Raw genomic sequence first — 27453 nt, 5'->3', positions numbered from 1 at the left:
ACATGCATGTCACGGGGAGCAGAATGACCCCAACATAACTTGCTCTGATATAATCAGTCTTTCCCCCATTCCTCTCTGGAATAACTTTCATTTACACTATTTAAAAACAAATATAAAGCACAAAATAAGAAAATTAAAACACTGGAAGCAGCTGCAAGAAGCTTGGTTTCAAGGGGATGGAAAATCATTAGGCGTTCTTAATCTCTAAGAAGATGAGCTATTACAACATCCACAATACAAAGGCACGGGTAAAGGCAACTCTGTTAATAATATGCAAATAGAGCACCCATATAGCCTGATGTAAAGAGACCCATTCCTTGCCCAGCAGCTCATTATCAGGTTAGGATAGACTCCTTATCTGAATGGAACATGCCTCTGACTATAACAACTCCCAGCAAAAGTCTTCACTAAGACATAGTAAATCAAGGCTTCCATTTTATGATTTCCATGGCAATTCCTTAGCTCTATAAACTCTGAAAACAAACTCATAAAGAGCAGGGAGCTGATTACTCCCCTCTGCAACACTGTGCTAAAGAAAGAACTTTTCTCCCAACTCTGGGTACTAAATGTTCCTGTTTTGGAGCTCTGCTTTTCTTCTTTTTGGGAAGGGGGATGTAAGTGTGGCAGATAGTATTTATACAAATAAAAATACTGAATATTAAAACAACAGTTTCTATTCCAGTAAGCTTTGAGTTGCTAATATAATTCATCATTTGAAAAATCCCCCAACCCTTCACATTAGTTGAATTAGCTGGTTTTATATTTCTATCACACTCAACCAACACTTAGTTTATTAATCATATATTCTCTTGCTCATGTCTATATTCGTTCACCTTAAACAGGAAGGCTCTTGCAATGTAAATTATCCAGACCTTGCTCTTCATTTGAGATTAGTTACATGTGTAGCAGAATGCCCTGCTGGAAAGTATATTCAGTTTGTTCCGACTTCACTTAAGAAGGAGAAGGCAGAATATACTGCTTTGTAATCATTTCCTCCAAGAGAGCAGGTATAAACACCAGAGATCACTGGGAAATTCTCCCGAGAAGAGTGACTCTCCTTCGAGTCCCTGTGAGTAGTCTTCCTTGTAAGGCTGGGAATACAATCTCCTGGAGTGGCTGCTTAGGTGGAGCCTTGCTTAGAGATGGCTGAATACATCTCAGAGGTTTTCAGAAGGAAGAACCTTTTTAAAAATTTTAGATAATGGCATAGAAGCTCCTGCTGAAAGGGAAATGTGGTTGTAAGGCTACGAGGTGGTAGTACATATTAGAACCAGTCCTGACTCATGCTTGCATTGTTTTTAGAAAACAGTTGAAAGGCATCTGTGATGTGAGTTCAAAGATCTAAGTGTTAATAACTGTAATCTTGGGAGCTCAACCATGGAGCATCAAAGCACACCTTAACTGAGCTTAGCGCAGCAAGAGCGTAGGAGGTCCTTCTTCCCCGCTGCACCGTGGTGGCCTGCAGAGGCATCTGGGTCAGCAGTAAACCTGTATCTCCTCTTGGGCAAGGGTTTCAATGACACCGCCATGTGGCAGGGAGAGGCAGGGGCAATGGCAGTCAGTGGTGGGCTGAACAGACTCTGGTGTGGCTCTGTCATAGACGCAGACATGTGTACCACACACCACAGCCTGGATATGGAAATCACCGATGAACCTTTTTGGACTATGTAAACTACTTTAAGTTCTTGGGACAATTTAGGGGAAAGCAGAAATTCCAAGAGAAAGATGCTGCTTGAATGATTAATTTAAAAAATACTAGTGACCATATTTGAATTCTGAGTTCATAGTGCAGTTTATACCAGTTAAACATGGTTTTCCTTTTACAAATGCAAGGCTTGTTAAACACAAATCCTTGGCATAATTACAAAAAAAATTCTAACCATCTAATTCCATTGACTTTTATCTAGTTCATTTAAGTATGTGATTTAAACCAGAGATACTATCGTATAAAATATCCTTGACAAAGACACATTACACTTATCAGAAAACTCCATTAATATATTTCTAAGACCTTGTGAACATAAAATGGCTGTGAGCTGCATATAAGATGGATGGACACCTTCATACTGATGGCTAACATGAGTGTTTTAACATGTTTAAGGCTGAAAGGAAAAGAATCTCCCAGACATACTCATTTATCTTTATATAAACTACAAAAAACTTCTAGACATCTGGCAATGGGCCAATCTGAAACTTTATCTTCCCTTCAAAATCAAACTCTATTTAACCTGCTTCAATTCAAAGAAGCTATAACCAACATTCTTTGATTCAGTGAGAAAAAAAAAAAGATACCTACTATGTGTATCACAATAGCTCTGAGGAGGCATTATTTATTTTATTGAATACTGCACCTTACGTTGTTTCAGCAAGAATTTAAGGCAGATTCCATAGATTAAAATGACACAAAAATAAAGATCAGTAAGAAAAATCAAGCTAAAGAGAAAATAAGCATATGGAAGTTAGACTGAGCCAGGAATGAGGTTGAGATACAAAGAGCACACATAAAATTGTATCATTTGCTAGAGATGGGCCAATTTTTATCTAAAGTTTCCAGCAGCCAACATGAATCAAGACAATTGCTCAGTATGCTGATTTACAATGGTTTTAAGAGAAAAAACAAAACCAAGTAGTTGCTCAAGAGAATCACAATTATTTACAATCCTGATGAGAAATTTCTGCTGGGTGTATTGAGAAAGCTAAATAAGAAAGGTTGAAACGTTGGTTCAAGGTCACAGAGCTAGTAAATGTCAGAGACAAGGACTCAGGTCAAATGCTTTTTTCACCAGTGAAAATGCCTTTTTAAAAAAACTTCCATTTATCCCATAAGATAGTGAGTACCATCCTAAAGCTTTGAGATGATCCATGGTGTCATAGAGGAATGCGTAAGCCCTTCTGAAATTAAGATAAATATATGAATTTCCCTTTTCAGGCTAGTGAATAGCTTCTATGCAGTACAGGAGAAGAAAATAATTTTAAAAGTAAATGAAATGTTCCCAGCCTCTTTATATAGTTGACAGTGCTTCAACAGATATGAATTCTTTTATTCCAGAAGATTTAATATTTTTTGTCATGAACATTTATAACTCAGTTCTTAATGTTGCAAATATTTTTGAAATATTGTTCAGATAATTACCTCAGTCATAAAACTGTTAGTATAAAACTTACTAATGATATAAAACTGTTTCAGCTGGCTTTAAAATTTTATCAATAAACATATTAAGCTTTCATTAAAATATTATGTTAAAAAATAAAAATTTTGTTTGTCTTTATGGTGGATAGTTAATCATGTTCCTACTAAAATTCAATATTAATAAAATAATCCTTTACAGTTGATTCATTTGAATCTCACAATAAAGTCCTGAAACAGGCAATTACTTGCTTGTGGTTGCATAGCTAATAAATAAATGGAATAGTGATTCAAATCTCAAAGTCTCAGTTGGGTATAGGATATCTGCCTAACTGTATCAGAGACGAGCTGTGTCGCTGAATCCAGTTACAGGTATGCCTTGTTTTACTGCACTTCAGTTATTCCGCTTTTTTAGATACTGTGCTTTTTTCTTCTAAATAAATTGGAAGTTTGTGGCCACCCTGTGCAGAGCAAGTCTAACAGTGCCATTTATCCAAGAGCATTATTTTAAAATTAATGTATGTACATTGTTTTTTTTTTTAAGACACAATGCTCTTGGACACTTAATAGACTGTAGTATAATATAAACATAATTTTTGCATGCACTGGGAAACAAAATCTGTGTGACTCACTTTACTGCAATGTTTGTTTTACTATGGTGGTCTGCAGCTGAAGCTGAAATATCTCTTAGGTATGTCTGTACAGCTACTAAGGCAGCAGGTGTGCTGTGGTCAGAAGCATGAGCAAACCTCTCAGGCTAGATTAGAGCATTAGGTTAAAATGATAGATAAAGCAATAAAAATTATATAGCAGATTTTTGGAGTACCAAAACTTGCCCTATTATAGCTAGAAATTCTTCCATCAAAGCAGAATGAGAAACTCACTTTTAAGTAGGGCAGCAAGATCACATGCTGGGCTTCTGAAGTCAGATTAAACCAACAATTCCCTAGGGTCTCTGCTAGCAGAGTCAGGTTAAAAGATCAAACGACACACACACATATGTGGTTTTACAGCATAAACCATCTTCCTTCTTACATGGAGAAAAACAGAGAAGAGGAGGTATTGGGGATTGTTATACCCTGAAGACATGAACACGCTAAGGCAGAATGTCAACGGAGTGATAGATTCTTTAAGGCTTTCAAATGCCAAAATATAGTCTAATGAATGATGATTGTAATTTTCAAAGTGTAGTCATGAAGGCATAAAACTGCTTTATGTTAGCAGTATTATATTTAACCCATGTACATACACTTCCATAAAACTGTGCTAGGCACCGCACGGTATGTTTTGTTATTTAACTGTCACAATCATCATGTGAGGTCCATTTTTGCCAACAAGGAAAGAGAAGCTCAAGTTAAGTGAGTTTCCTAATGTCATAGTGCAATTAAGTGGTGGTGAGCCCAGATCCAAAAAAAGCACTACATGCATGTACAAAAAATTGATACAAACAGATTAAAACTAGAAATGATGAGAAAATGGGCTGAATTCTAACTTAGGTCACAAGAGTCTGGTACTCCAGGATCTCTACAATCTGTTAGGTCAGTTTTTGGCTGTATCTCCCATTACTACCTCATACTCTGATCCACAACATGTACTTTTCTATCCTTGCTCATTGTATTTCATCAAACGGAAAAGCTGGCTTCTACTGTTCCTCTACCAGATGAATTCTTACCCTTTATACTCAACACTCATTTTAAATGCCACATTCTCCTTGAAGTCTCTCTAATCACCACAGTTAGGAGGGATCTCCGTATTTCTTCTCTTCCCACTCCACTTTGAATTCTTTTAACATTTGCCTATACTGCATTTAGGGCTTTATCAGAACTGTGATTTATTTTTCCTACTCTACTATACAGTTAAATATCTGATGGCTGGGACTGTGTTTTTCATATTTCTAGAGAATCCCTGAGTGGCTAGTTCAGTGCTGAATTATTATAGTTGATAAGTTAGAGCTTCTTTTCTTTGCATTTTCCTAGATATAAGGAAAGAAAGCAAAGAATCTGATCTCATCTTAACTGAGTTAGTGATAGGAAAGATCCATTTCACATGTGATTAGCACTGGAATCTGAAGCTCTAGAAAATAGTCTTATCAGTCTGTCACTTGAATGAGAAATTCCTCCTGTGTAATTAGGCCTGTCCATCATCTACGGGAAGAAATTCATTTTTTTTTAAAACTAAGAAGTGAATCTTCACAGAAAGTTGTAAATTTTTGGAAAGTCATTTAATTCAATTCAAACAAAATCCTACTTGAAAACTTGGTTTGTCCCCAGAACATTATTAGTTGGGATAGCTCTCTCAGCAAACACATGTCCAAAAAAGTGTGGTTAAAAAAAAAAAAAAAAAATCACTAGGTGAAAAACAAAATGTTTAAGTTAGAGGGTGACTTTAAAGGCTTCTCTGACTCTCATACTGTTTTATTGGGTACATCTCCTGTCAGTTAAGGGAGTGATCCTATAACTCTGAATTCATAAATGTATGGATAAAAATAAACTTGTAAAAGCATAAAGGATTCAGAGATTTGAGATTCATGTAAGGTAAGAGTATACTCAGAGTATATACACATGTGGTGGTGGTTTAGTCACTCAGTCATGTTTGACTCTTGCGACCCCGTGGACTGTATGTTGCCCGCTAGGTTCCTCTGCCCATGGGGTTCTCCTAGCAAGAATACTGGAGTGGGTGGCCATTTCCTTCTCCAGCGGATCTTCCTGACCCAGGGATTGAACCCGGGTCTCCTGCACTGCAGGCAGTTTTTTTACTGACTGAGCTAATATATTCAAGTATATTATAAGCCAAAAGTAGTAGTAATTTGAAATATCAGATCTTAAGGCTTCTGCCTTAAGAACTTTCAGAAGAAAGTAGTAATAAATGAAAGAATTTTTATTTTTAAATCACAGAAAAGAAGCTATTTTATAAAACAAACAGATGATGCAATAGTTTTGGTTAAGGTTAAAAAAAATTATACAGATTGACCTATAAGTAATGTCTAACTTACAAAAATCAGGTTAACAGAATACTGATAAATCTCAGAGCTGGATTTTAAATACCCACAGCTGGGTGTTGTACCTCATAATAATTACTAGAAAGAAAAACTGGAGCAAAAAGAAAAACAGATTACAGACTTGCTGCTCTCAGGGCACCCTGCAATTATGTTATTAGATCTCTCCTCAAGTGGAATTAGGAGCATAACAAACTTACTTAGAATTTCTCCATTAAGAAATGTATTCATTTGGAAATAGATTACCACTGGTCCTGTTGAAAGGAGAAAAAACACATAAACCAAATTTTCTTCTGGATGATCTTTCTCCTGTATCTACGTGTAATTAATATAAAGCTAAAGGTTAGAATAATATCTTTTCTTAAAGCTGGCATTTTAATAAAATTGCAAACGAAGTTAATAAAGAATATTTCCATTTGAAACTTCCAAAGTGACCAGATAAATCATGGTAATTCTGACCTATTCTAACTAAGGTGACCTGTTAAAATTTTAGGGCTTAATTATAGTGATAGGAAATTTTAACATGAATATGACTTTTAAGTTTCTCCTATCTTTAAAATAAGTTTGAAGCATTACACGTTGCCCTGTTATTAAGAAAGGTTAGTGTGTCACAAGGATCTATTGTATTGAACATGGAATTCTCTGCTCAATGTTATGTGGCAGCCTGGGTGGGAGTCTGGGGGAGAATGGATACATGTATACGTATGGCTGAGTCCCTTCGCTGTACACTCGAAACTATCACAGCATTGTTAATCGATTATGCTGCTGCTAAGTCCCTTCAGGTTAATCGGCTATATCCCAACACAAAATGAAAAGTTAAAAAAAAAGGTGCTGGTGTGTCATGGGCCTGACCAACCAACATCTACACTGCTGTTGTCCTATCTTTCAGAGTAACATTAAACACTTCTTTCAATAAGTCTTTATGATATTAAGACTTTAAGAACTTCCATTCTTTTTTCTGAAACTTGCCAACTGTTTTTCATTTAAGCAGTATAGTTCAGTAGGAACTTATTGGGCAACATTCAAGTGTTTAATGACTCAAAACCCATTCAGCCATTCACGTATCCATCCATCCAAGTGTTCAGAATTTACTAAATATCTACCATGTTCTGAAGTTTTCAACTTACACCTTTCTTTAACTTTGATGAGGCCCATCATTAAATTCTAACCATCTGCCCTGGATATTTCATTCTAAGACAAGGGCAATCATATATATGTCTCCAAAGACATATATACAAGGAGTATATTGGACAAAGAAAACTTGTAGATTCTCTCGAGTGCACTAACAAAATCTCTAAATAAGTTTATTCACCAGCACTTAATTTCTAAGACAAATACTTTATTAAAATTAAAAAAATCATATCAAAAGGCCATGAAATTTCTAGGAAGAAATAGTATTTGGAGTTGAGATGAGACAAATTTCTCTTCTCCTATTTTCCCAGCTCAAGGCAATAAGGCAATATGTTTGTCATCCAAATTTACAGACACCGAAATGTCTTATGATTTGAAACTCCTCTTGAGCAAGAGAATTTGAAGAAGAATAAAACACGGGTGGAACTCTTTCATAGTAATTGAATGCTTTAAGCCTAGCAGGAAAGTGAGTGAGTTTCAAGTTTAAATTCAGACCCCTCTATTTAACTAAGGGTATAAAAACTTCTGCAAGTTATTTAATGGCTCTAAGTTTCAATTTATTCATGTGGAAACTAGGGGACAGTAATACTTCTTTGACTGAGTTGTTTTGAGGATTAAATAGGATTCGATACTTAATAGTTGCCTGGTACACAGTAAGCAGTTATTAAAAAAAAAAGTATTATACTTTGTTTTTATTAGTTTCTTTCCTGATTTACTTTCTTCCCAAATGAACTCAGCATTTTTTTTTCCTTTGAAAACATGACATTTATTTTTTTTTAATTTTATTTTAAACTTTACATAATTGTATTAGTTTTTCCAAATATCAAAATGAATCTGCCACAGATACACACGTGCTCCCCATCCTGAACCCTCCTCCTTCCTCCCTCCCCACACCATCCCTCTGGGTCATCCCAGTGCACCAGCCCCAAGCATCCAGTATCGTGCATCGACCTGGACTGGCATCTCGTTTCATACATAATATTTTACATGTTTCAATGCCATTCTCCCAAATCTTCCCACCCTCTCCCTCTCCCACAGAGTCCATAAGACTGTTCTATACATCAGTGTCTCTTTTGCTGTCTCGTACACCGGGTTATTGTTACCATCTTTCTAAATTCCATATATATGCGTTAGTATACTCTATTGGTGTTTTTCCTTCTGGCTTACTTCACTCTGTATAATAGGTTCCAGTTTCATCCACCTCATTAGAACTGATTCAAATGTATTCTTTTTAATGGCTGAGTGATACTCCATTGTGTATATGTACCACTGCTTTCTTATCCATTCATCTGCTGATGGGCATCTAGGTTGCTTCCATGTCCTGGCTATTATAAACAGTGCTGCGATGAACATTGGGATACACGTGTCTCTTTCCCTTCTGGTTTCCTCAGTGTATATGCCCAGCAGTGGGATTGCTGGATCATAAGGCAGTTCTATTTCCAGTTTTTTAAGGAATCTCCACACTGTTCTCCATAGTGGCTGTACTAGTTTGCATTCCCACCAACAGTGTAAGAGGGTTCCCTTTTCTCCACACCCTCTCCAGCATTTATTATTTGTAGACTTTTGTATCGCAGCCATTCTGACTGGTGTGAAATGGTACCTCATAGTGGTTTTGATTTGCATTTCTCTGATAATGAGTGATGTTGAGCATCTTTTCATGTGTTTGTTAGCCATCTGTATGTCTTCTTTGGAGAAATGTCTATTTAGTTCTTTGGCCCATTTTTTGATTGGGTCATTTATTTTTCTGGAGTTGAGCTGTAGGAGTTGCTTGTATATTTTTGAGATTAGTTGTTTGTCAGTTGCTTCATTTGCTATTATTTTCTCCCATTCTGAAGGCTGTCTTATCACCTTGCTAATAGTTTCCTTTGATGTGCAGAAGCTTTTAAGGTTAATTGGGTCCCATTTGTTTATTTTTGCTTTTATTTCCAATATTCTGGGAGGTGGGTCATAGAGGATCCTGCTGTGATGTATGTCAGAGAGTGTTTTGCCTATGTTTTCCTCTAGGAGTTTTATAGTTTCTGGTCTTACGTTGAGATCTTTAATCCATTTTGAGTTTATTTTTGTGTATGGTGTTAGAAAGTGTTCTAGTTTCATTCTTTTACAAGTGGTTGACCAGATTTCCCAGCACCACTTGTTAAAGAGATTGTCTTTAATCCATTGTATATTCTTGCCTCCTTTGTCAAAGATATGGTGTCCATATGTGCGTGGATTTATCTCTGGGCTTTCTATTTTGTTCCATTGATCTGTATTTCTGTCTTTGTGCCAGTACCATACTGTCTTGATAACTGTGGCTTTGTAGTAGAGCCTGAAGTCAGGTAGGTTGATTCCTCCAGTTCCATTCTTCTTTCTCAAGATTGCTTTGGCTATTCGAGGTTTTTTGTATTTCCATACAAATTGTGAAATTATTTGTTCTAGCTCTGTGAAGAATACTGTTGGTAGCTTGATAGGGATTGCACTGAATCTATATATTGCTTTGGGTAGTATACTCATTTTCACTATATTGATTCTTCCAACCCATGAACATGGTACATTTCTCCATCTATTAGTGTCCTCTTTGATTTCTTTCACCAGTGTTTTATAGTTTTCTATATATAGGTCTTTAGTTTCTTTAGGTAGATATATTCCTAAGTATTTTATTCTTTCCGTTGCAATGGTGAATGGAATTGTTTCCTTAATTTCTCTTTCTGTTTTCTCATTATTAGTGTATAGGAATGCAAGGGATTTCTGTGTGTTGATTTTATATCCTGCAACTTTACTATAGTCATTGATTAGCTCTAGTAATTTTCTGGTGGAGTCTTTAGGGTTTTCTATGTAGAGGATCATGTCATCTGCAAATAGTGAGAGTTTTACTTCTTCTTTTCCAATTTGGATTCCTTTTATTTCTTTTTCTGCTCTGATTGCTGTGGCCAAAACTTCCAAAACTATGTTGAATAGTAATGGTGAAAGTGGGCACCCTTGTCTTGTTCCTGACTTTAGAGGAAATGCTTTCAATTTTTCACCATTGAGGATAATGTTTGCTGTGGGTTTGTCATATTGAACTCAGCATTTTAAATAGAAAGCTTACAAATTTGTTTCTTACAAACATGTACTAGTAATACCTTTGATTTTGATCTTCATTGGTTATGGGTTTTGTCTAACAGAATGAACCTCAATATTCACACGAGACACATACAGTTTTTAAGAAAATTATATTCACAGAAACATTATAATCTTGGACTTAAAGAAACAAAGAGAGTACAAAAAGAAAAGAGGTCTTTGAACTCCAAAACCTCTACAAGAAGAAAGCAGGGTGAGAAAAATACACAGCTGCAAACACAGGCTACTTTTTAAGGAAAAGGAAGAGTAATTCAGAGAATGGAACCAAAAACCCAGAGGGCAGAGCCAAGAGCCAGGGAGACTCATTTCTACTAAGTAGAAGAAGGACTGAGTTCTTATCAAGGGAACTTTCAAACATTGGCCCAGATGGATTTTAGAATTACTACGAAGCAGTGACTCCTCTGTACCCTCAATTTTCTCCCTTTTTTGAACAAGAATGTCCACAGCAGTTAGCTTCGGGTGTGTCCCAGCACTGAATGTGTGTGAGGGCAGTTCTCAGGTCTATAGATTGAGAGGCACTATATTTAAGGAATTTCACTTGAGATGGATCACCTATACCTGGACTGGATTTAGAAGTCAATATTTTGGATTCAGGCTAATGTTGTAATGGGATGAAATTTTTGCAGGGGTAGTAGGAGATGGTGAGTGCATTTTGCATGTGGGAGGAAGGTAGATAAATTATGGCAGACTGTGGTGCTTTTAAAATAAATTGTGATCACAGAGTGGACAATCCTCCCCTCCAAAGGTGAAGCTTCGTTCCTCTCAAGTATGAGCTAAACTTAGCGACTCACTTCTTAACTAACAAATATGGCAGAAGTATTGTGTGAAATGTCTGAGATCAGGTCATAAAAGGTACTGCAGGCTCCTCTTTGCTCTGAGATACTTCCTCATGGGGAGAGCACTCAAACAGCCTCTGCTTAAGGTCCATGTGGCAAAAAACTGCAGCCTTTTGCCAACAGCCAGGTGAGTGACCCATCTTAAAAGAGTGGAAACCTCCACTCTAGTCAAGCCTTCAGATGCAGCAGCCCTGACAGATACCTCATGAGAGACCTTAAGCTAGATCCACTCAGCTAAGCTGCTCCTGAATTCCTGACTCACAGAAATGATGAGATAATAAAAGCTTGTTGTTTTAAGCTGCTAAGTTTTGTTTTTTAGTAATACAGGCCACCATATATCATTTCCTTTGGTGAAAAGTTTGTTGTATTAAAAGAAATTTGAAAGCCATGTCCTAAAACATGGCAGAAAGACAAAATACATATACTTTTCCAAGTCTTTCACAAACAAGATTTTAAATTCACTAGCAAAGAACTAAGGAAAAAATGACCTATCCACAATTCTTTTAAATCTTCTTTTGTACAAAAAGAATTAAAATTCTTTTGTTTCCTTCTGGGCTGAAAATTATCACTCTTGCTATATAAACATGGAAATGACAATCTATATACCTGCCCTTTACCATTCTTTCATTAAGTTCCCCAAGGCATAAGTAAAATTCGTATTTTTAAGCCAATCTTGTAGTGGCAATACACAAGTTAAAAAAAAAAAGTTAGGTAATCTCAGTTATGTTGCCTTAGTTTAATGGAAAAATTATTTTTAAAAAACGCTGGCATAAAAATGTAGTTTGGTACTTTTTCCTTTAAAGCTTTACTTAGAATTGAATGATTCTCTTTGGAGCATTAACCAAAGAAATCTTGGTATTTAATCTTGAACAAAATCTGAACTTCATTTCATTCTTTCAGTTACTTTATCCTATATATTACCGTAATTCTTTGGCTAATTAGTTAGTTCTTCAAAGTGGAGTTTGCCCTTCAAGTATTTATAAACACAGAAACTTGTTTGCATAAAATAAGGCACTGAACATTTACTCTCTCATGATAAATTTTCTGGTTAATCTCCTTTCCATCGGGAAAAGATTTCTTTAAGGGTTTATTTAAAGGATAGCTTTATATTTAAGCTATACTTAAATTCCTGAAAGCCTGCACTGCTTTTATAACTTCTATTTGCTTTTATCTAGGCCACTGATACAGGAGAATTAGTCAGGAATGGAATTCCCCTTTGGCTTTGGACTCAATCTCTGGGATTAAATCCACAAGGGCACAACAAAAATGATTTACCAGGGCCACCTCAGGCAGTTCTATGTCTTGGTGCTTATTTTAGTACCTAAGTTGGAAATCTAACACAACCCTATCCTGGGCATCGTGTGTCTATGTATGATGAACTCTAGCTTACGGGGCCCATGATCTTCCCTATACATATAGTTACGAATTCAATCTGCGTGTTAAATCAAGTTGTTCAGTCATTTTCCAATACTTACATGTGACCTTTACAATTTCACTGAAGGTATGTAGGAAACTTATATCATTTGAACGTGATTTACAAAGTCTGGATATGACTGTGCAGACAGAATTTTCAGCTTGAGTTAAGGTTAGAATCTACGTTTAATCTAGTTAGTTTGGTGTGCATGCACATATGTGCACCTACATTAGGTGCATGGAATATTAAGCTGCCAAATGACAGATATTTTCATAAACCTGAAGTCTTCCTATGATTGTCAAGATACCCAAAGGAAGAAAATATGTGGACGGGGTGTATCTAACTCATTTCTTGGTTCCTAACTCTTTACTCATGCCTTTCTTTTCTTCACAGATACTCAGTCTGAAATGAGAATCCTTGAATTTAGTAGCATCTTTTGTTTCCCTGTAATGAAACATTACACTCAGAAATCACACAAGAAAAGTTATCACCAAGATGATGCTAGTTTATCCATAAAGTGTTGCAAATTAAATTTATATACTAGGTGTTTATTTTGCCTCTGAAAAATTGGGGACAACCAGTCCCTGTTCCTACACCACTCTTCTACCCAAAAGCAGATATCTCCTACCTCACTGTATCATGGTTTCCAAAGAGTAAAAAAAACTAATGCTTCTGAATCATTTTGACTCACCGGACTTTGCAAGATCTGAGTAACTCGTTTCCTCTGCTCCATCATATTGAAGTCTTGTCGCAGATCAGGAGACATGTTCCTCTCCCTTATGTATTCTGGGTCATTTTCATTGATGCGGTCAAAATACCTCTCTTTGTGAGGCATGCTGGGAGGAGGAGGAGTAGTGACCACGCCTTGGCTAGCATCTGAACTCATGCTTCACGTCTGCCGAGTCTCCCTGTTATCTGCATTAATAAACACAAAGTAGGACACTCATATTAATAATAAATTCATTATTAAATTTGAATTTTACATTGGTCATGCAGAACTGTTACCCTGTAACAGTGGCCATTTTCTTTAAAAAGTAGCTTTTCAAAAAATATTAGGACACTTTTTTTTATTAGGGTAAAAATAGATTATAATGCTAAATTGTAGATTGAAATTTTCAGAGCTAGTAGAAACCTGTGGTTCAATTACAATAATGTCATCAACTGCCAAACAGATTTTTTTAAAGAAGCAACAATCAAAATATCCAAAAGTAAAATGTCACATTTAAGACAGCAAAATTTCCTCATTAGTGATTACTGTTAGTGGAGATTCTCTTTTCTCTCTTATTCATGCTTTTATGTTAGACCAAACTCGGGCCACATTTAACAACCACTACATTTTATAGTGAATGTAGCTTATTAACATATGAGAGAGAAACAGCTATAAGTTTTTCAAATGATTCAGTAAATTCCAGGGAAAATGCAGGAATTATTAAGGCTGCCAGACTCTGTAACTTCAACAGATAGTACTTTAAATCCAGTGAGAAACAATAAAAAGCTATTCAGAAACCACAGGGACAGCTGATTCATTTAATTATTACTGACAGGATAATCCTTGGTTTTATGCCAGGGAAACGATTCATTTGGGCTTTGCTACAATTGAGCATGTAATCAATCAACAGTAGATAGACTAACAGGACAGTCATTCAACATCCATCCCCCAGCCCCAGGCTGTGATGGCTTGTATTAGAAGTTGAGGAAGCCATCTAACCTGGTGCTTCTCAAATTGTCTGTGGTGAAGAACTTTCTCCAATTTGCCGTGGACTAGTATTTTTGTAAAATATAAAAAATGCACTCCGATGTCATGGCAATGTCAAACTACAAAATGTTTCTAAATGCTTACTATCATATTCTGTCTGCAGACTGGCACCAGATCCTGGACCACACTTAGAACATTACTGACCTAGCAGAGAGGAACAGTCACTGCACGCTAAAGGAATGCTTCCTCTCACTTTTAGATGTGATGCAGCACAGGCTAAACCATGAGAAAAGGACACCACTGATTGATTAGTGTATCCCTTTACCCAGTTGTTCTTTTGAACTGAATATAGAAAGTGCAAAAATGTGCAACAAGGAAGAAGAAAAGGAAACAATTTTAAAAAATAAATTGTAAAGACAGTTTTGTGTAGCACAGTTTTCTCTGCAGGTGGTAACAAATGCAATCTGTTCAATATAAATGATTGGGTAACAGAAAAATACATCCTCACTACAAATGGTATTTATTTAACTGATTATTTGCCTGTAAGAAGAATCACTTCATAATAAAGGAAGTTAAGTGCAGAACAGTTCCTAGATAGATCCAGAAGGGAAAAGGCAAGGGCTACCTTTTTCTTAGGGATCTGAATCCCGGATAAAGACCAAAGATACCTGATCTCATCTCCTGAACACAATTAACAGCTAGTGAGGTTTCTGTACTTATCTCTAATAACAGTCTTCTCTGACAGAATTCATTTCTAAAGCTGCCCTGACCCAACTTAGCCCAAGGAAATTCACTGTAAGACATTAAAAACTCTTGCATTAAATTCTGGTCCCGGAAATGTAAACTTATTTTGTTAAAAATAAATTTTTGCAAAACATGCTAAAACTGATTTCTTTTACTTGAAAACATCAATCCCATGTTCAACATTCTACAAGCTACCTGAATTGTTTTAGTATTCAACCCTTCAAATTCATGAAATATGGTTAAAACACTTCATATCATATGGCTTTAATGAAATTCTGATCTGATTACTAGAAAGCAACTTATTAATATCAGTGAAAGAAATGTAAAAAATAAGCTTTTTTATAATTGAATCTTCCACATCCTAATTCATTAATTTAAAAATTGGAAGAAAAGACTAAAGAATGGATATCTGTTCATTATATGTGTTCTCCCCAGGAAAAAAAAGGTGTTTTTTTTTTCTTTTTAATATAACATTCACTACTAATGGAATGACCCTGGCCATATTATACTCTTCCAAAAATTAGCTTTCGCTACACTGTTATCAGATTGACATTAACCTATAGTATTTTTCATCATCTTGCTTTTATCCAAAAATGTGGTGCACAGAGCACCTATTCCAAAAAAACTTTTTCATACCCATTTGAGTTATCAGCAATCTAAAGGTCTAACCAATCTCTGGAACCTAGTTTTCTTAGAAGCTGTTTGTAACAAGGCCATTTGAACTCCTTAAAATAGTTTATAGCTAGCAGATAAAAACTCCAAGAAGAAAGTTTTTAGAGAAACAAACAAACTCACATATATTAGTAAATGTCATGCTGCCTTGGCCAAGTACAGACTAAGTAGGTACTCAATATATGCGACATCAGTTAACAAAGAAATCAATTCTCTAGTTTACCACACTAGGTCACTGACTATGAATAAGCCATTTTTAAAAAAGAAATCCCATAAATGTTGCCTTTAGTTGGATTTTAACCTATTCCTCAACCCCTAGAGCACTACTTAGCCTAATGGAGGAACAGAGTTAGATAATAAGCCTATGTCTAACTGAATTTGCTGATGCTTATAAACTAATTTTACTAAAAACACAGCAAAAAGCAAGGAAATGTGGTAGTAGATTTATTTTGTTGTCCCAGCACTGGCTTAAGAAACTGATAATAAGAACACTGGTAAGTAAAAGCTTAAGAGTTTAAAGAACTTCTGATTAATGCATTTTTAAATGAGTGAGGTAAAAAGGAAAATACATCTCACCACTCATTCTAGTAATAAAAGAACATATTATATATGTGTTAACACTTTATATCATTTATACTATGCTCTTACATCTTTCTATCTTATTCCATCTTTGTAACTACACAATGAGATAGAGATTAATAATCTAGAGATTCCATGGATTAAATATACTGCCAAAAATCCCACTGTTTATGTCAGACAATATTCAAAGCCACAGTTTCCATCTCCTAGTTCACTTTACAATGAAACATATCATAAAACACAAGAGGGCTAAAATTTTGAGACTTTAAGTCTACATTCTGTCCTAAATATTAGGCAACTGAGAATATACAGAATCTGTCAAAATTAAGGAAATGACACCAAAAAGGGGAAATAAGATTAGAAATGACTCAAAACACTGTGATCTTTTTAAAACTCCAAAAGCTCAGAGACTTGTGGTTGTCAAGGGGGAGAGAGGAGGGGGAGTGATGGATTAGGACTTTGGGATTAGCAGGTACAAACTATTATATGCAGAATGGACAAACAATAAGATCCTACTGTATATAGCACAGGGAACTATATACAGTATCCTATGAGGAACCATAATGAGAAAGAATATGAAAAAGAATGTACATACATGTATAACTGAATCACTTTGAACAGTAGAAATTAACACCCACTGTAAATCAACTACACTTCAACAAAATAAATTTTTTTTAAAAAGTTCATTATTTACCACAGCTTTTTGATAAAAGAAGTTTCAAAGTTTCATGTACTTGGAGTAAGGATTGGAAATTAACAAGAAGGATATAGAAATAAGGAATAAGGGCAGTAGTTTGTCATTCAGGTGCTCTTCTATACCTAGATGCTCAACAGTAAAAGCTTTACACAGATTTTTAAGCCAATCATAAGCAAAAACTGATTATCTGCAATTTTACAGACTATGGACAGAACTGCTATTTCAAGCCTGGAAAAAACCTAGGATCCACAAGATGATCTGAAATAAACAGAATTCAGAAAAAAAAAAAAAAAAAAAGAGAGAGAGAAGCTTTCAGCATCATATACAACAGCCAAGACATGGAAACAACCTTAGTGTCCATCCAGAGAGATGGATGGACAGAGAAAATGTGACGCGCACACACATACAATGAAATTATTCAGCTATAAAAAGAAGGCAAATCTGCCACCTGCAACAACATGGATGGGCCTTTATGGCCTTATGCTAAGTGAAATAAGTCAGATAAAGACAAATATGATATGATCTCACTTACATGAAGAATCTAAAAACATCAGACTTACAGAGAGTAGAATGGCAGTTGCCAGGGGCTGAGGGGTGGGGGAAATGGGGACGTACGGGTCAAAGTACAACACTCAGTTGCACATAAAAACAAAGTACAACATTCAGTTATAAGTTCCAGGGATCTAAGGTACAGTAGGATGACTAGTTAACAATACCATATATTTGAAAACTGCTATTAAAGTACAACTTTAATGTTTTCACCATAACAACAACAACAAAGTAAGTATGTGAGATATGACTGCTGTTAGCTTACCATATTACGGCAAGTATTTCACTATACATGTATCAAATCATCACACTGTACACCTTAAATATATACAACGTACTGTCAATTATATTTCAATTATATAGTTACCCACAGGACACATGTCACCAAATACCTTTCTGGAAGATTATGATACCAATGTTAAAGACTAAATAATTTTTACTCAACCTAATAAATTTTGCTCATATTAATATAAAATTAAGTGATTTCTATGCTTAGAGAGAACTCCTAAATTAGTCTGAAATAATGATAAACAGGCCACAGTTAAATAACCTGCTATAGGGAAGTACATGTCAGGTCTTTCTTTCCTTCAAGTATCTACTGAGCATCTTCTATGTTCCAGGCCTTATGCCAGAGGTATTGGTGGACCGTTGAATCAAACCCTCTGAGAGTAGTTCACAGGTTTCTATAACCCGGTGAAAAGGATTCCAGCCAGAATAAGGGGAACCTTCCTAGAGAACATAACATTTTCTCACATTAAGGAGGGTAAGCCCAGGCAAACAGCAACGTGTCAGGGAATAAAGTTAGCAATGGAATAAACAGTGCAACTTACAGAAGCAATTGTTTAAAGATTTGGTTAAAAATCATTCCTGCAGGTAAATTAAACCATTTAACATCGATTATTTTTATAATAAAAAGTTACATGACTTGAAGAAACAGGTGAATTTCATGCTTGCTTAGAAAGCAATGCAAACTTACAGACTAATAAAGCAAGCAAAGAAGTGATTCCTACCGCTTCTCAGCACTTTGTACACAGTATGAAGTGGAAAAAAAAAAGGGTTCCAAAGTGAAAACTTGAAAGAAGTCAGTTCAGTTCAGTTGCTCCGACTCTTTGCGACCCCATGAACCGCAGCATGCCAGGTCTCCCTGTTCGTCACCAACTCCCAGAGTCCACCCAAAGCCATTAGTAATCATTACCTCTTAATGCATATACTCTATTCTCCTTCACTGAAAAGTTGACCCAGAAGTTTTCTCATAGTATTTTGTAACAAAGTTCAATGGTTTTACTAAGACTAGGAAATCAAGCCCATGTAACCCCATGTTAAAATATTCTTTTCTGGGAGCTGAGGAATAAAGTAGTCTAAAATAGCAATAATAATAGACCTTTAAAGACAGCAGTTAAGTTGTCTTCTTTAAATAAAAGTTTTCTCCTCAAGCCAGTTTTAGGAGTAAGATTTTAGGTCCTTGAGCTTAAAAAAATTCAAAAAAAAAAACCAACCAAAAAAACCCTAACAATTTATAAGCAGCATATGTAAAATGTCCCCAGTTTTATGAATCTGAAGCTGATTTTTCTCCATTTGTTTTTCAAGTTACTGAGTCAGACATGTCACAGGAAACACAGGTGAGTCCACTCAAATTGGGTGTGAACACTTTTCCACACCTTTATGTCAGTCTTGCCTGACTACAGCCTATATTCCATTCTACCCAGTTATCTTTCTTAAAGTCCATCTTTTAATTTGATCTGATTATGTCTATCTTTCTTAGAACCTTGAATGGTTTCCTGTCATCCATGGGATAAAACCCTTTATGGCTTACTTGTTTTATCTTTCCCTCATCACCTATATGTTTCTTTCATAGAAAATACAATCGCTTTGTCTGTAACAGAAATATTCAAGCCTAAACTTTCACAAATATAAAGAAAACCCCAGTAAAACCACCAAACTATCCTTACAGGCTCACATTACGAATTCTTTAGCTTTTCTTCAAAATTAACGTGTATATACAGAAACTCTAGGGATAAGGATTCTCCGAAAGCTTTAAAATAATTGTTTAAAATGGCCCTTGCAAGACAGCCTTTTCAAAAAATAGTGAAGAAACTGTACATCCATAGGCAAAGGAAGAAAAAGAAAAAGAAAACCTCAACGTGAGTCTTGCTGTTGTTCAGTTGCTCAGTCTTGTCTGACTTCTTTGCACCTCCATGAACTGCAGCACGCCAGGCTTCTCTGTCCTTCACTATCTCCCTGAGTTTGTTGAAACTCATGTCCATTCAGTCAGTGATGTCACTCAACCATCTCATCTTCTGTCACCCTCTTCTCCTTTTGCCCTCAGTCTTTCCCAGCATCAGGATCTTTTCTAATGAGTCGGCTCCTCACTCGTTAGGAGTGAGGTGATCAAAGTATTGGAGCTTCAGCTTCAGGACCAGTCCTTCCAATGAATATTCAGGGTTGATTTCCTTTAGGATTAACTGGTTTGATCTCCTTACTGTCCAAGGGACTCTCAACAGTCTTCTCCAGCACCACAGTTTGAAAGCATCAATTCTTTGGTGCTCAGCCTTCTTTATGGTCCAACTCTCACATCCATGCATGACTACTAGAAAAACCATAGCTTTGACTGTCCGGACCTTTGTTGGCAAAGTGATGTCTCTGCTTTTTTTTTTTTTAATGTTTCTGCTTTTGAATATGCTGTCTAGGTTTGTCATAGCTTTTCTTCCAAGGAGCAACCTATGTCTTATACCTTATTAAAAAATTAACTCACTTGTAAGAATCTACCCAAAAGAACTGAAGACAGGTATTCAAATAAAAACCTGTGCATGAAATGTTCAAAGCTGTATTACTCACAATAGCCGAAAGGTGAAAACACTCCAAATGTTCATCAACTGATGAATGGATAAACAATAACTGTAGTGTAGCCATATATGGAATATTTATCCATAAAAGAAATGAAGTATTGATACATCTACAATATGAATGAACCTCAAAAACATTAGCTAAGTGAAAGAAGCCAGACACAAAAGGCCACATGTTTTACAATTTCACTTATATGAAACATACAGAATGGGCAAATTCATGGTACGGAAAGCAGACTGATGACTGGAAGGGGTGGGAGTCGGGGGAGAAATGGGGAGTGACTGCTTAATGGGTACTGGGTTTCTGTTTGAGATGATGAAAAAGTTCTGGATCTAGATGGTGGGGATGGCTGTACAGTATTATGAATGTACTTAGTGCCACTGAATTATATACTTTGAATGGCAAATTTTATGTTATACATATTTTACCATGATAAAAAATTAACTCAAAACAGAAACTATAAATCATTTAGGAAAAAAATCTTCAGGATCTAGGCCCAGGCAGTGTTCACAGATTTGACACCAAAACATGATCCATAAGAGGAAAACTGACAAATTGAGCTTCCCCTCAATTTTAAATATTTATCTGCAAAAGACACCGTTAAGATGAAAAGACAAGCTATATGCCATGACAAAATATTTGCAAACCACACATCTGACAGAGGACTAGAATGTATAATATATAACAAACTCTCAAAACTCAGAAGTAAAAAGAAATCAAACAATTCAATTAGAAAATGGGCAAAAAGACAGGAACAGCCATTTCACTGAAAAGGATAAATGGTAGAAAAGCACATGAAAAGATGTTTAACATCATTAGTTATTACTGATAGTAGACCACATACAGGACTGAGTGAGAAATGTGTGCTCAGAGGTGCCCAACTCTTCTGCGACCCCATGGACTGCAGCCTGCCAGGCTCTTCTGTTGTGGGATTTCTCAGGCAATTAATACTGGAGTGGGTTGCCATTTCCTTCTCCAGGGGACCTTCCAGACTCACGGACTGAACCCATGTCTCCTACTTTGGCAGGCAGATTCTTTACCACTGAGCCACCTGAAAAGCCAGTAGTTATTAGGGAAACACAAATTAAAATCAACGACACAGGTCCTGGTCCCAGAAAGGCTAAAACAAACAAAAAATAATGATAATCTTAAATGCTGGAGAGGGTACAGAGAAACTGGATCCCTTGCACCTTGATAGTGGGAACATAAAATGGTAAGCAATTTCAGCAAACGTTTGGTATTTTAAAAAACAAAACATGCAACTATGAAATGATTCAACAATTGATCTCCTGGTCATTTAATAAAAAAAAAAAAAAAGGAGAACATAAGTTCACACAATGTCACAGTCTGTATACAAATGTTCACAGTAGTTTTTGTTGTAACAATCAAAGACTAGAAACAATCTAGATATCCTTTGACACATGAATGATGAAACAAACTGTGGTATATCCATACTAGAAAATATTATACACACAATAAAACGGAATGAATTACTGACACACATAATAGCTTGAATAAATCTCTAGTGAATCACAATTGAGTTAAAAAAAAAAAAAGCCAATTCCAAAAGATTACATACAGCATGATTTCATTTATATCATGTTCTTTGAATGACAAAGTTATAGGAGTGGGGGATAGATTCGTGGCTGTGGAGGGAGAGAGGAGTACACAGGAGGAAGGAAGGCATGCAGGGTTATAAAAGGAGAGATCCTTGTGGTGATGGAACTCTTTTCTGTCCTGACTACGGTGGTGGATACATGAACATACACATGAGATAAAACTGCACAGAACTAAACTCACAAACATACATACAAGTGACTTACAAGCAAAACTGAAAATCTGAATAAGAAGAATGGATTACCACAATGTCAATATCCTGACTGTGATATTACACTATGGTTTTATAAGATGTCACCACTGAGGGAAAGTAAATGAAGGGTGGGGCTTCCCCATTGGCTCAGAAGGTAAAGAATCTGCCTGCAATGCAGTAAATCCTGTATTCAATCCCTGGGTCAGGAAGATCCCCTGGAAAAGGGAATGTCTACCCACTGCAGTATTCCTGCCTGGAGAATTCCATGGGCAGAGGAGCCTAAAGGGCTACGGTCCATGGCGTCACAAAGAGTTGGACATGACTGAGCGATTAATACTACTTCAAGATGAAGGGTACACAGGGTCTCTGTATTAATTCTTATAATTGCATGCGAATCTATGATTATCTCAAACTTTGAAAATTTAAGTTTAAAAAGGCCATTCCATAATGATGGAAAAAGTCAAATTGCTAGTTTCTATTTCACATAAAAATGTGATCAACTCTACAGCAGAATAAACCTTACATTGTAGTCATTTTTTGGATATTTTCTGTACCAGAATGTATTTTAAAAGCAGTTCTGTCAATACAACTAAACTGAATATGAATAAAAACACATACATTCCATTAGCATCAACTGGTCACCGAAAAATACTTCTCATGATGATTAGAGTAACTTTGAAATTTATCATCTGGTTACATAGTAATTTACTCAAATTAAGGTCAGTCAGAATATGAAGCCCCCAGCAGAAAATAAAATATTGTAAAAAGCATTTAATGGATACTGTTCAGATTTCACTACTAGTCTTTATAAACCAGGGGACATAGCGAGTGGAAATACTAACTCAACTGTTGGTTCTGTTAAGGAAATGTAAAAAATCTTGGTGTGGTCGGATCAATTTAATATTATTGCTTTCTATGAGACATAAAGTCACTGAGAAGTAGCTTGTTTCAGGTCCAAGAGCTAGCAAGTGGTAGATCAGGGATTTAAATTTACTTTGTTGATTCAGTTCAGTCGCTCAATTGTGTCTGACTCTTTGCAATCCCATGGACTGCAGCACGCCAGGCTTCCCTGTCCATCACCAACTCCTGGAGTTTACTCAAACTCAAGTCCATTGAGTCGGTAATGCCATCCAACCATCTCATCCTCGGTAGTCCCCTTCTCCTCCCACTTTCAATCTTTCCCAGCATCAGGGTCTTTTCAGATGAGTTGGTTTTTCGCATCAGGTGGCCAAAGTACTGGAGTTTCAGCTTCAACATCAGTCCTTCCAATGACTATTCAGGACTGATTTCTTTAGGATGAGCTGGTTATATCTCCTTGCAGTCCAAGGGACTCTCAAGAGGCTTCTCCAACACCACAGTTCAAAAGCATCAATTCTTCGGTGCTCAGCTTTCTTTATAGTCCAACTCTCACATCTGTAAATGACTACTGGAAAAGCCATAGCCTTGACTAGATGGACCTTTGTTGGCAAAGTGATGTCTCTGCTTTTTAAGAAGCTGTCTAGGCTGGTTATAACTTTTCTTCCAAGGAGCAAGCATCTTTTAATTTCATGGCTGCAATCACCATCTGTGGTGATTCTGGAGCTCCAAAAAATAGTCTGTCCCTGTTTTACTGTTTCCCCATCTATTTCCCATGAAGTGATGGGACCAGATGTCATGATCTTAGTTTTCTGAATGTTGAGTTTTAAGCCAACTTTTTCACTCTCCTCTTTCACTTTCATCAAAAGTCTCTTTAGCTCTTCACTTTCTGCCATGAGGGTGGTGTCATCTGCATATCTGAGGTTATTTCTCCTGGCAATCTTGATTCCAGCTTATGCTTCATCCAGTCGAGGTCTTCTCACGGTGTACTCTGCATATAAGTTAAATAAGCAGGGTGACAATATGCAGCCTTGACATATTCTTTTCCCGATTTGGAACCAGTCTGTTGTTCCATGTCCAGTTTTAACTGTTGTTTCTTGACCTGCATACAGATTTCTCAGGAGGCAGGTCAGGTGGTATGGTATTCCCATCTCTTTCAGAATTTTCCACAGTTTGTTGTGATCCACACAGTCAAAGGCTTTGGCATAGTCAATAAAACAGAAATAGATGTTTTTTTGAAATTCTCTTGATTTTTTGATGATCCAATGGATGTTGGCAACTTGATCTCTGGTTCCTCTGCCTTTTCTAAATACAGCTTGAACATCTGGAAGTTCACGGTTCATATATTGGTGAAGCCTGGCTTGGAGAATTTTGAGCATTACTTTGCTAGTGTGTGAGATGAGTGCAACTGTGCAGTAGTTTGAGCATTGCCTTTCTTTGGGACTGGAATGAAAACTGACCTTTTCCAGTCCTGTGGCCACTGGGAAGTTTTCCAAATTTGCTGGCATATTGAGTGCAGCACTTTCACAGCATCATCTTTTAGGATTTGAAATAGCTCAACTGGAATTCCATCACCTCCACTAGATTTGTTCTATGTGATGCTTCCTAGGGCCCACTTGACTTCGCATTCCAGGATGTCTGTTTGTTGATTAGAGAAGATTAACGCCCAGGGTCTTAATCACAAGTCAGATTCAGGCAGGGGTAACTAGTAGTTTCTTTTCAAATGCTAATTCAAGCCACTATTCAGTGGCACTGAGGGGTTGAAAAGATTTTACTCAGGTCCCAGAAGAAATACCAGAATTGCCATGGCTTAGAAGAGAGTCAGCATCTTCACCAATATGGAGCCCTAAGGAAGCATGTTTAAAGGGAAGTAAGTAGTAGATTCTAGTTTCTCTTAACTCTGAACAACTAATTCTAAGCATAAAGGTTTCTGCTGCTGGGTGATATTTAAAACAACTCAGTTCTAGGACTCCTTTTCTTTAAAAGTAACCAATCCTATTACACAGTCATGTTTTCTACCACTTCAGAACAATATGACAGCACAAACCAGTTTGAACTCCACTGATGGGAAAAATAGTCTTTCAACAATGTTCTTCGAATTGAAAATGAGGCAGAAAACAGATTTTAAAAAGGTAATATTATAAAACACTATGGGTTTTCCTCTGGATATGCAGATTAGAAACAATATATCAAATATAAACAAAGTTCTAGCTTTAAAAATCTCATCCAAATATTTATGCAGTAACTAGTATGTATGTTTAAAGAACATTAGGTTCAAGTCATAATTAGATGAAACATTTTGGAATGATGGCTTTTGAACTTTTAAAAAATGGCGATCTACAATAAGAAATATATTTTATATTGTAATCACATACAAATACATGAGATGTATAACTGAAACAAATTCAGGACATGATACTAATACTTTCCCTTCAGTTCAGTTCAGTTCAGTCCAGTCGCTCAGTCGTGTCGGGACTCTGCGACCCCATGAATTGCAGCACGCCAGGCCTCCCTGTCCATCACCAACTCCCGGATATGTGGTATATTCTGATATTTTCTATCTTAATCTCTTCCTTTAGAAAAATGTTGGTCAAATTTATTCATGATCTACTATTAAGTTGTAATCTACAGTTTGAAAAACACTGCCCTAGGCACTCTTAAGTCATGGTCGGATAAGAAATAGAAAGGAAAAGTGTGTGTGAGAGAGAGGAGGGAGGGAGATCGGGGGAAGAATATGTGCTAGAGAGATGGAAGGGAATAAGAAGTGATTCTTTGATTTTTTTTTAACAATAATATTTATGGCAGATTATAGCAATGAGATACTAGTGCTTTGAGGAATAACTAAATTTTCCTGCATTTGAATACTTAGAAAGTGTTGTCCGTGTTATTTAATAACAGGGGTTTTTTTCCCTTCATTTTTTCTTGACTCACAGCTACTTCCACTTCACTTTTTGAGATCTCTCTGCTTATGTTTGTAGTCCCCACAAGGACAGAGTACTCCACAGCAGCGGCTGAATTGAATTATTTTACTATATCACAACTCCTTCCAAATCAATCTGGTTTGTGTTACTTCTAGGCTGGGAACGGTAAAAACAATCCTATGAAAAGTTATTACTTATAAAAAGTCTTTCCAAACTTGAAATTCTTGGTACTTTTAACAGCTTTCTCCAGAACATAAGCAAAAAGATGGGTGTACTTTTCAAGTACCAGGCCCATTGTTTCATATTTAAAACAACAATCAAATATATGCCAAGACTTCAAAGCAGCATATTTGGTTAACAACAACAATAACAAATGCTGGTTTATTTAGTTTTTCTTGATGAAAGTTACTATAAAATTGTGAACATATTTATAGTTCTAGAAAACAACTTAGACTCTGCATAAACTATGACAAGCCACATCAGATCCACCAGTGAAGTTTTTATTCATCTTACACTGTAAAATACATGAATTACTTTCAACTGCTAGCCAAAATTTTATATACAAATGACATGGAAATTGATAGATATGGAAAACTGAACTAGAAGTAGATAAAAGCCAAGGAAAAAAAAAAAACAAAAGCTATTGAGTGGCACTGAGTAATAGATGGCACTTTCTAAATGCCCAAATGGAAGAAGATTTAATTAGCCCATGAAGCATTGTGATCTTATTGCTATAATGGCTACTGATTCTGAGAGTTCTCTTGGAGTATTTCAGACTAGAATCAATGAACACATTTTACTGATAAGAGGAAACTACACGCAGAAGTGTTGAGCAATTTTTCTAAAGCTACAATGCTCAAGTATGAGATACTGCTATAAAATTATATTAACATTAGTAATACCATATCAATCACAGAGAGCCCCATGGTCAAAATTTATGCCTCAAATGAAATATAAGAAAAAAACAAGGCCCACCATATACAAGTATTTTATAAATACTATTGACTGAGAGCAATAGGCTATAAAGAAAGCCTAAAAATCCTAGTGCTTATAAATGGACTTAATGTTATGATTGTCTGTCTAGCATGCACAGAAAAGTAGATGCACAAATGAGGTAGCTGTATAGTGGTGCTTTGCATGACTGAAATGACCTAACACATTTTCTTTAAAAATAACTAGACTTTTAAAAATTAAATTATGTAAAGTTTAAAAATAAAATAAAATTAAAAAAAAAATTTAACTCGGGAAAAAAAGAAGTATCTACTAACGTATTACTAGTAAATTAAGGCTCTTTTTCACTTTAATTCTTTACAGGCTTTGAAGCAAAAATTAAGAGAACAGCCAGTCCAAATCTCTAGTTTTCTAGAGATTAGATAACTAATGAAAGAGGTCTTCATTCAGAGACATGCCCAAGATTATACACCTAACACCATCAGGGTGATCTAAGTTCTCCTAGCTCTTTATGCAACACAATATTGCTTCCTCAT

At 36.1% G+C, this 27453-nt stretch overlaps 1 protein-coding gene across 30 annotated transcripts in view; it reads right to left on the bottom strand.

The window, feature by feature from the left end:
• ADD3 (adducin 3) overlaps positions 1–27453 on the bottom strand; it is a 132323-nt gene that overhangs the window by 17400 nt on the left and 87470 nt on the right. For all 30 annotated transcript variants that reach the window (XM_086378935.1, XM_086378951.1, XM_086378942.1 and 27 more), the window contains one exon: positions 13291–13514. In XM_086378935.1, the coding sequence (XP_086235061.1) occupies positions 13291–13485 (195 nt within the window). In that variant the 5' untranslated portion in view covers positions 13486–13514. The remainder of the gene's footprint in view (positions 1–13290; positions 13515–27453) is intronic.

Source organism: Bos grunniens, chromosome 26 (genome assembly GCF_055505025.1).
Source record: "Bos grunniens cultivar Pamir isolate PY7600 chromosome 26, Bosgru_T2T1.0, whole genome shotgun sequence".
In the NCBI taxonomy this organism is placed as follows: domain Eukaryota; kingdom Metazoa; phylum Chordata; class Mammalia; order Artiodactyla; family Bovidae; genus Bos; species Bos grunniens.
Note: the sequence above shows the minus strand (reverse complement) of the source record. Positions and strands in the feature narration are given on the sequence as shown.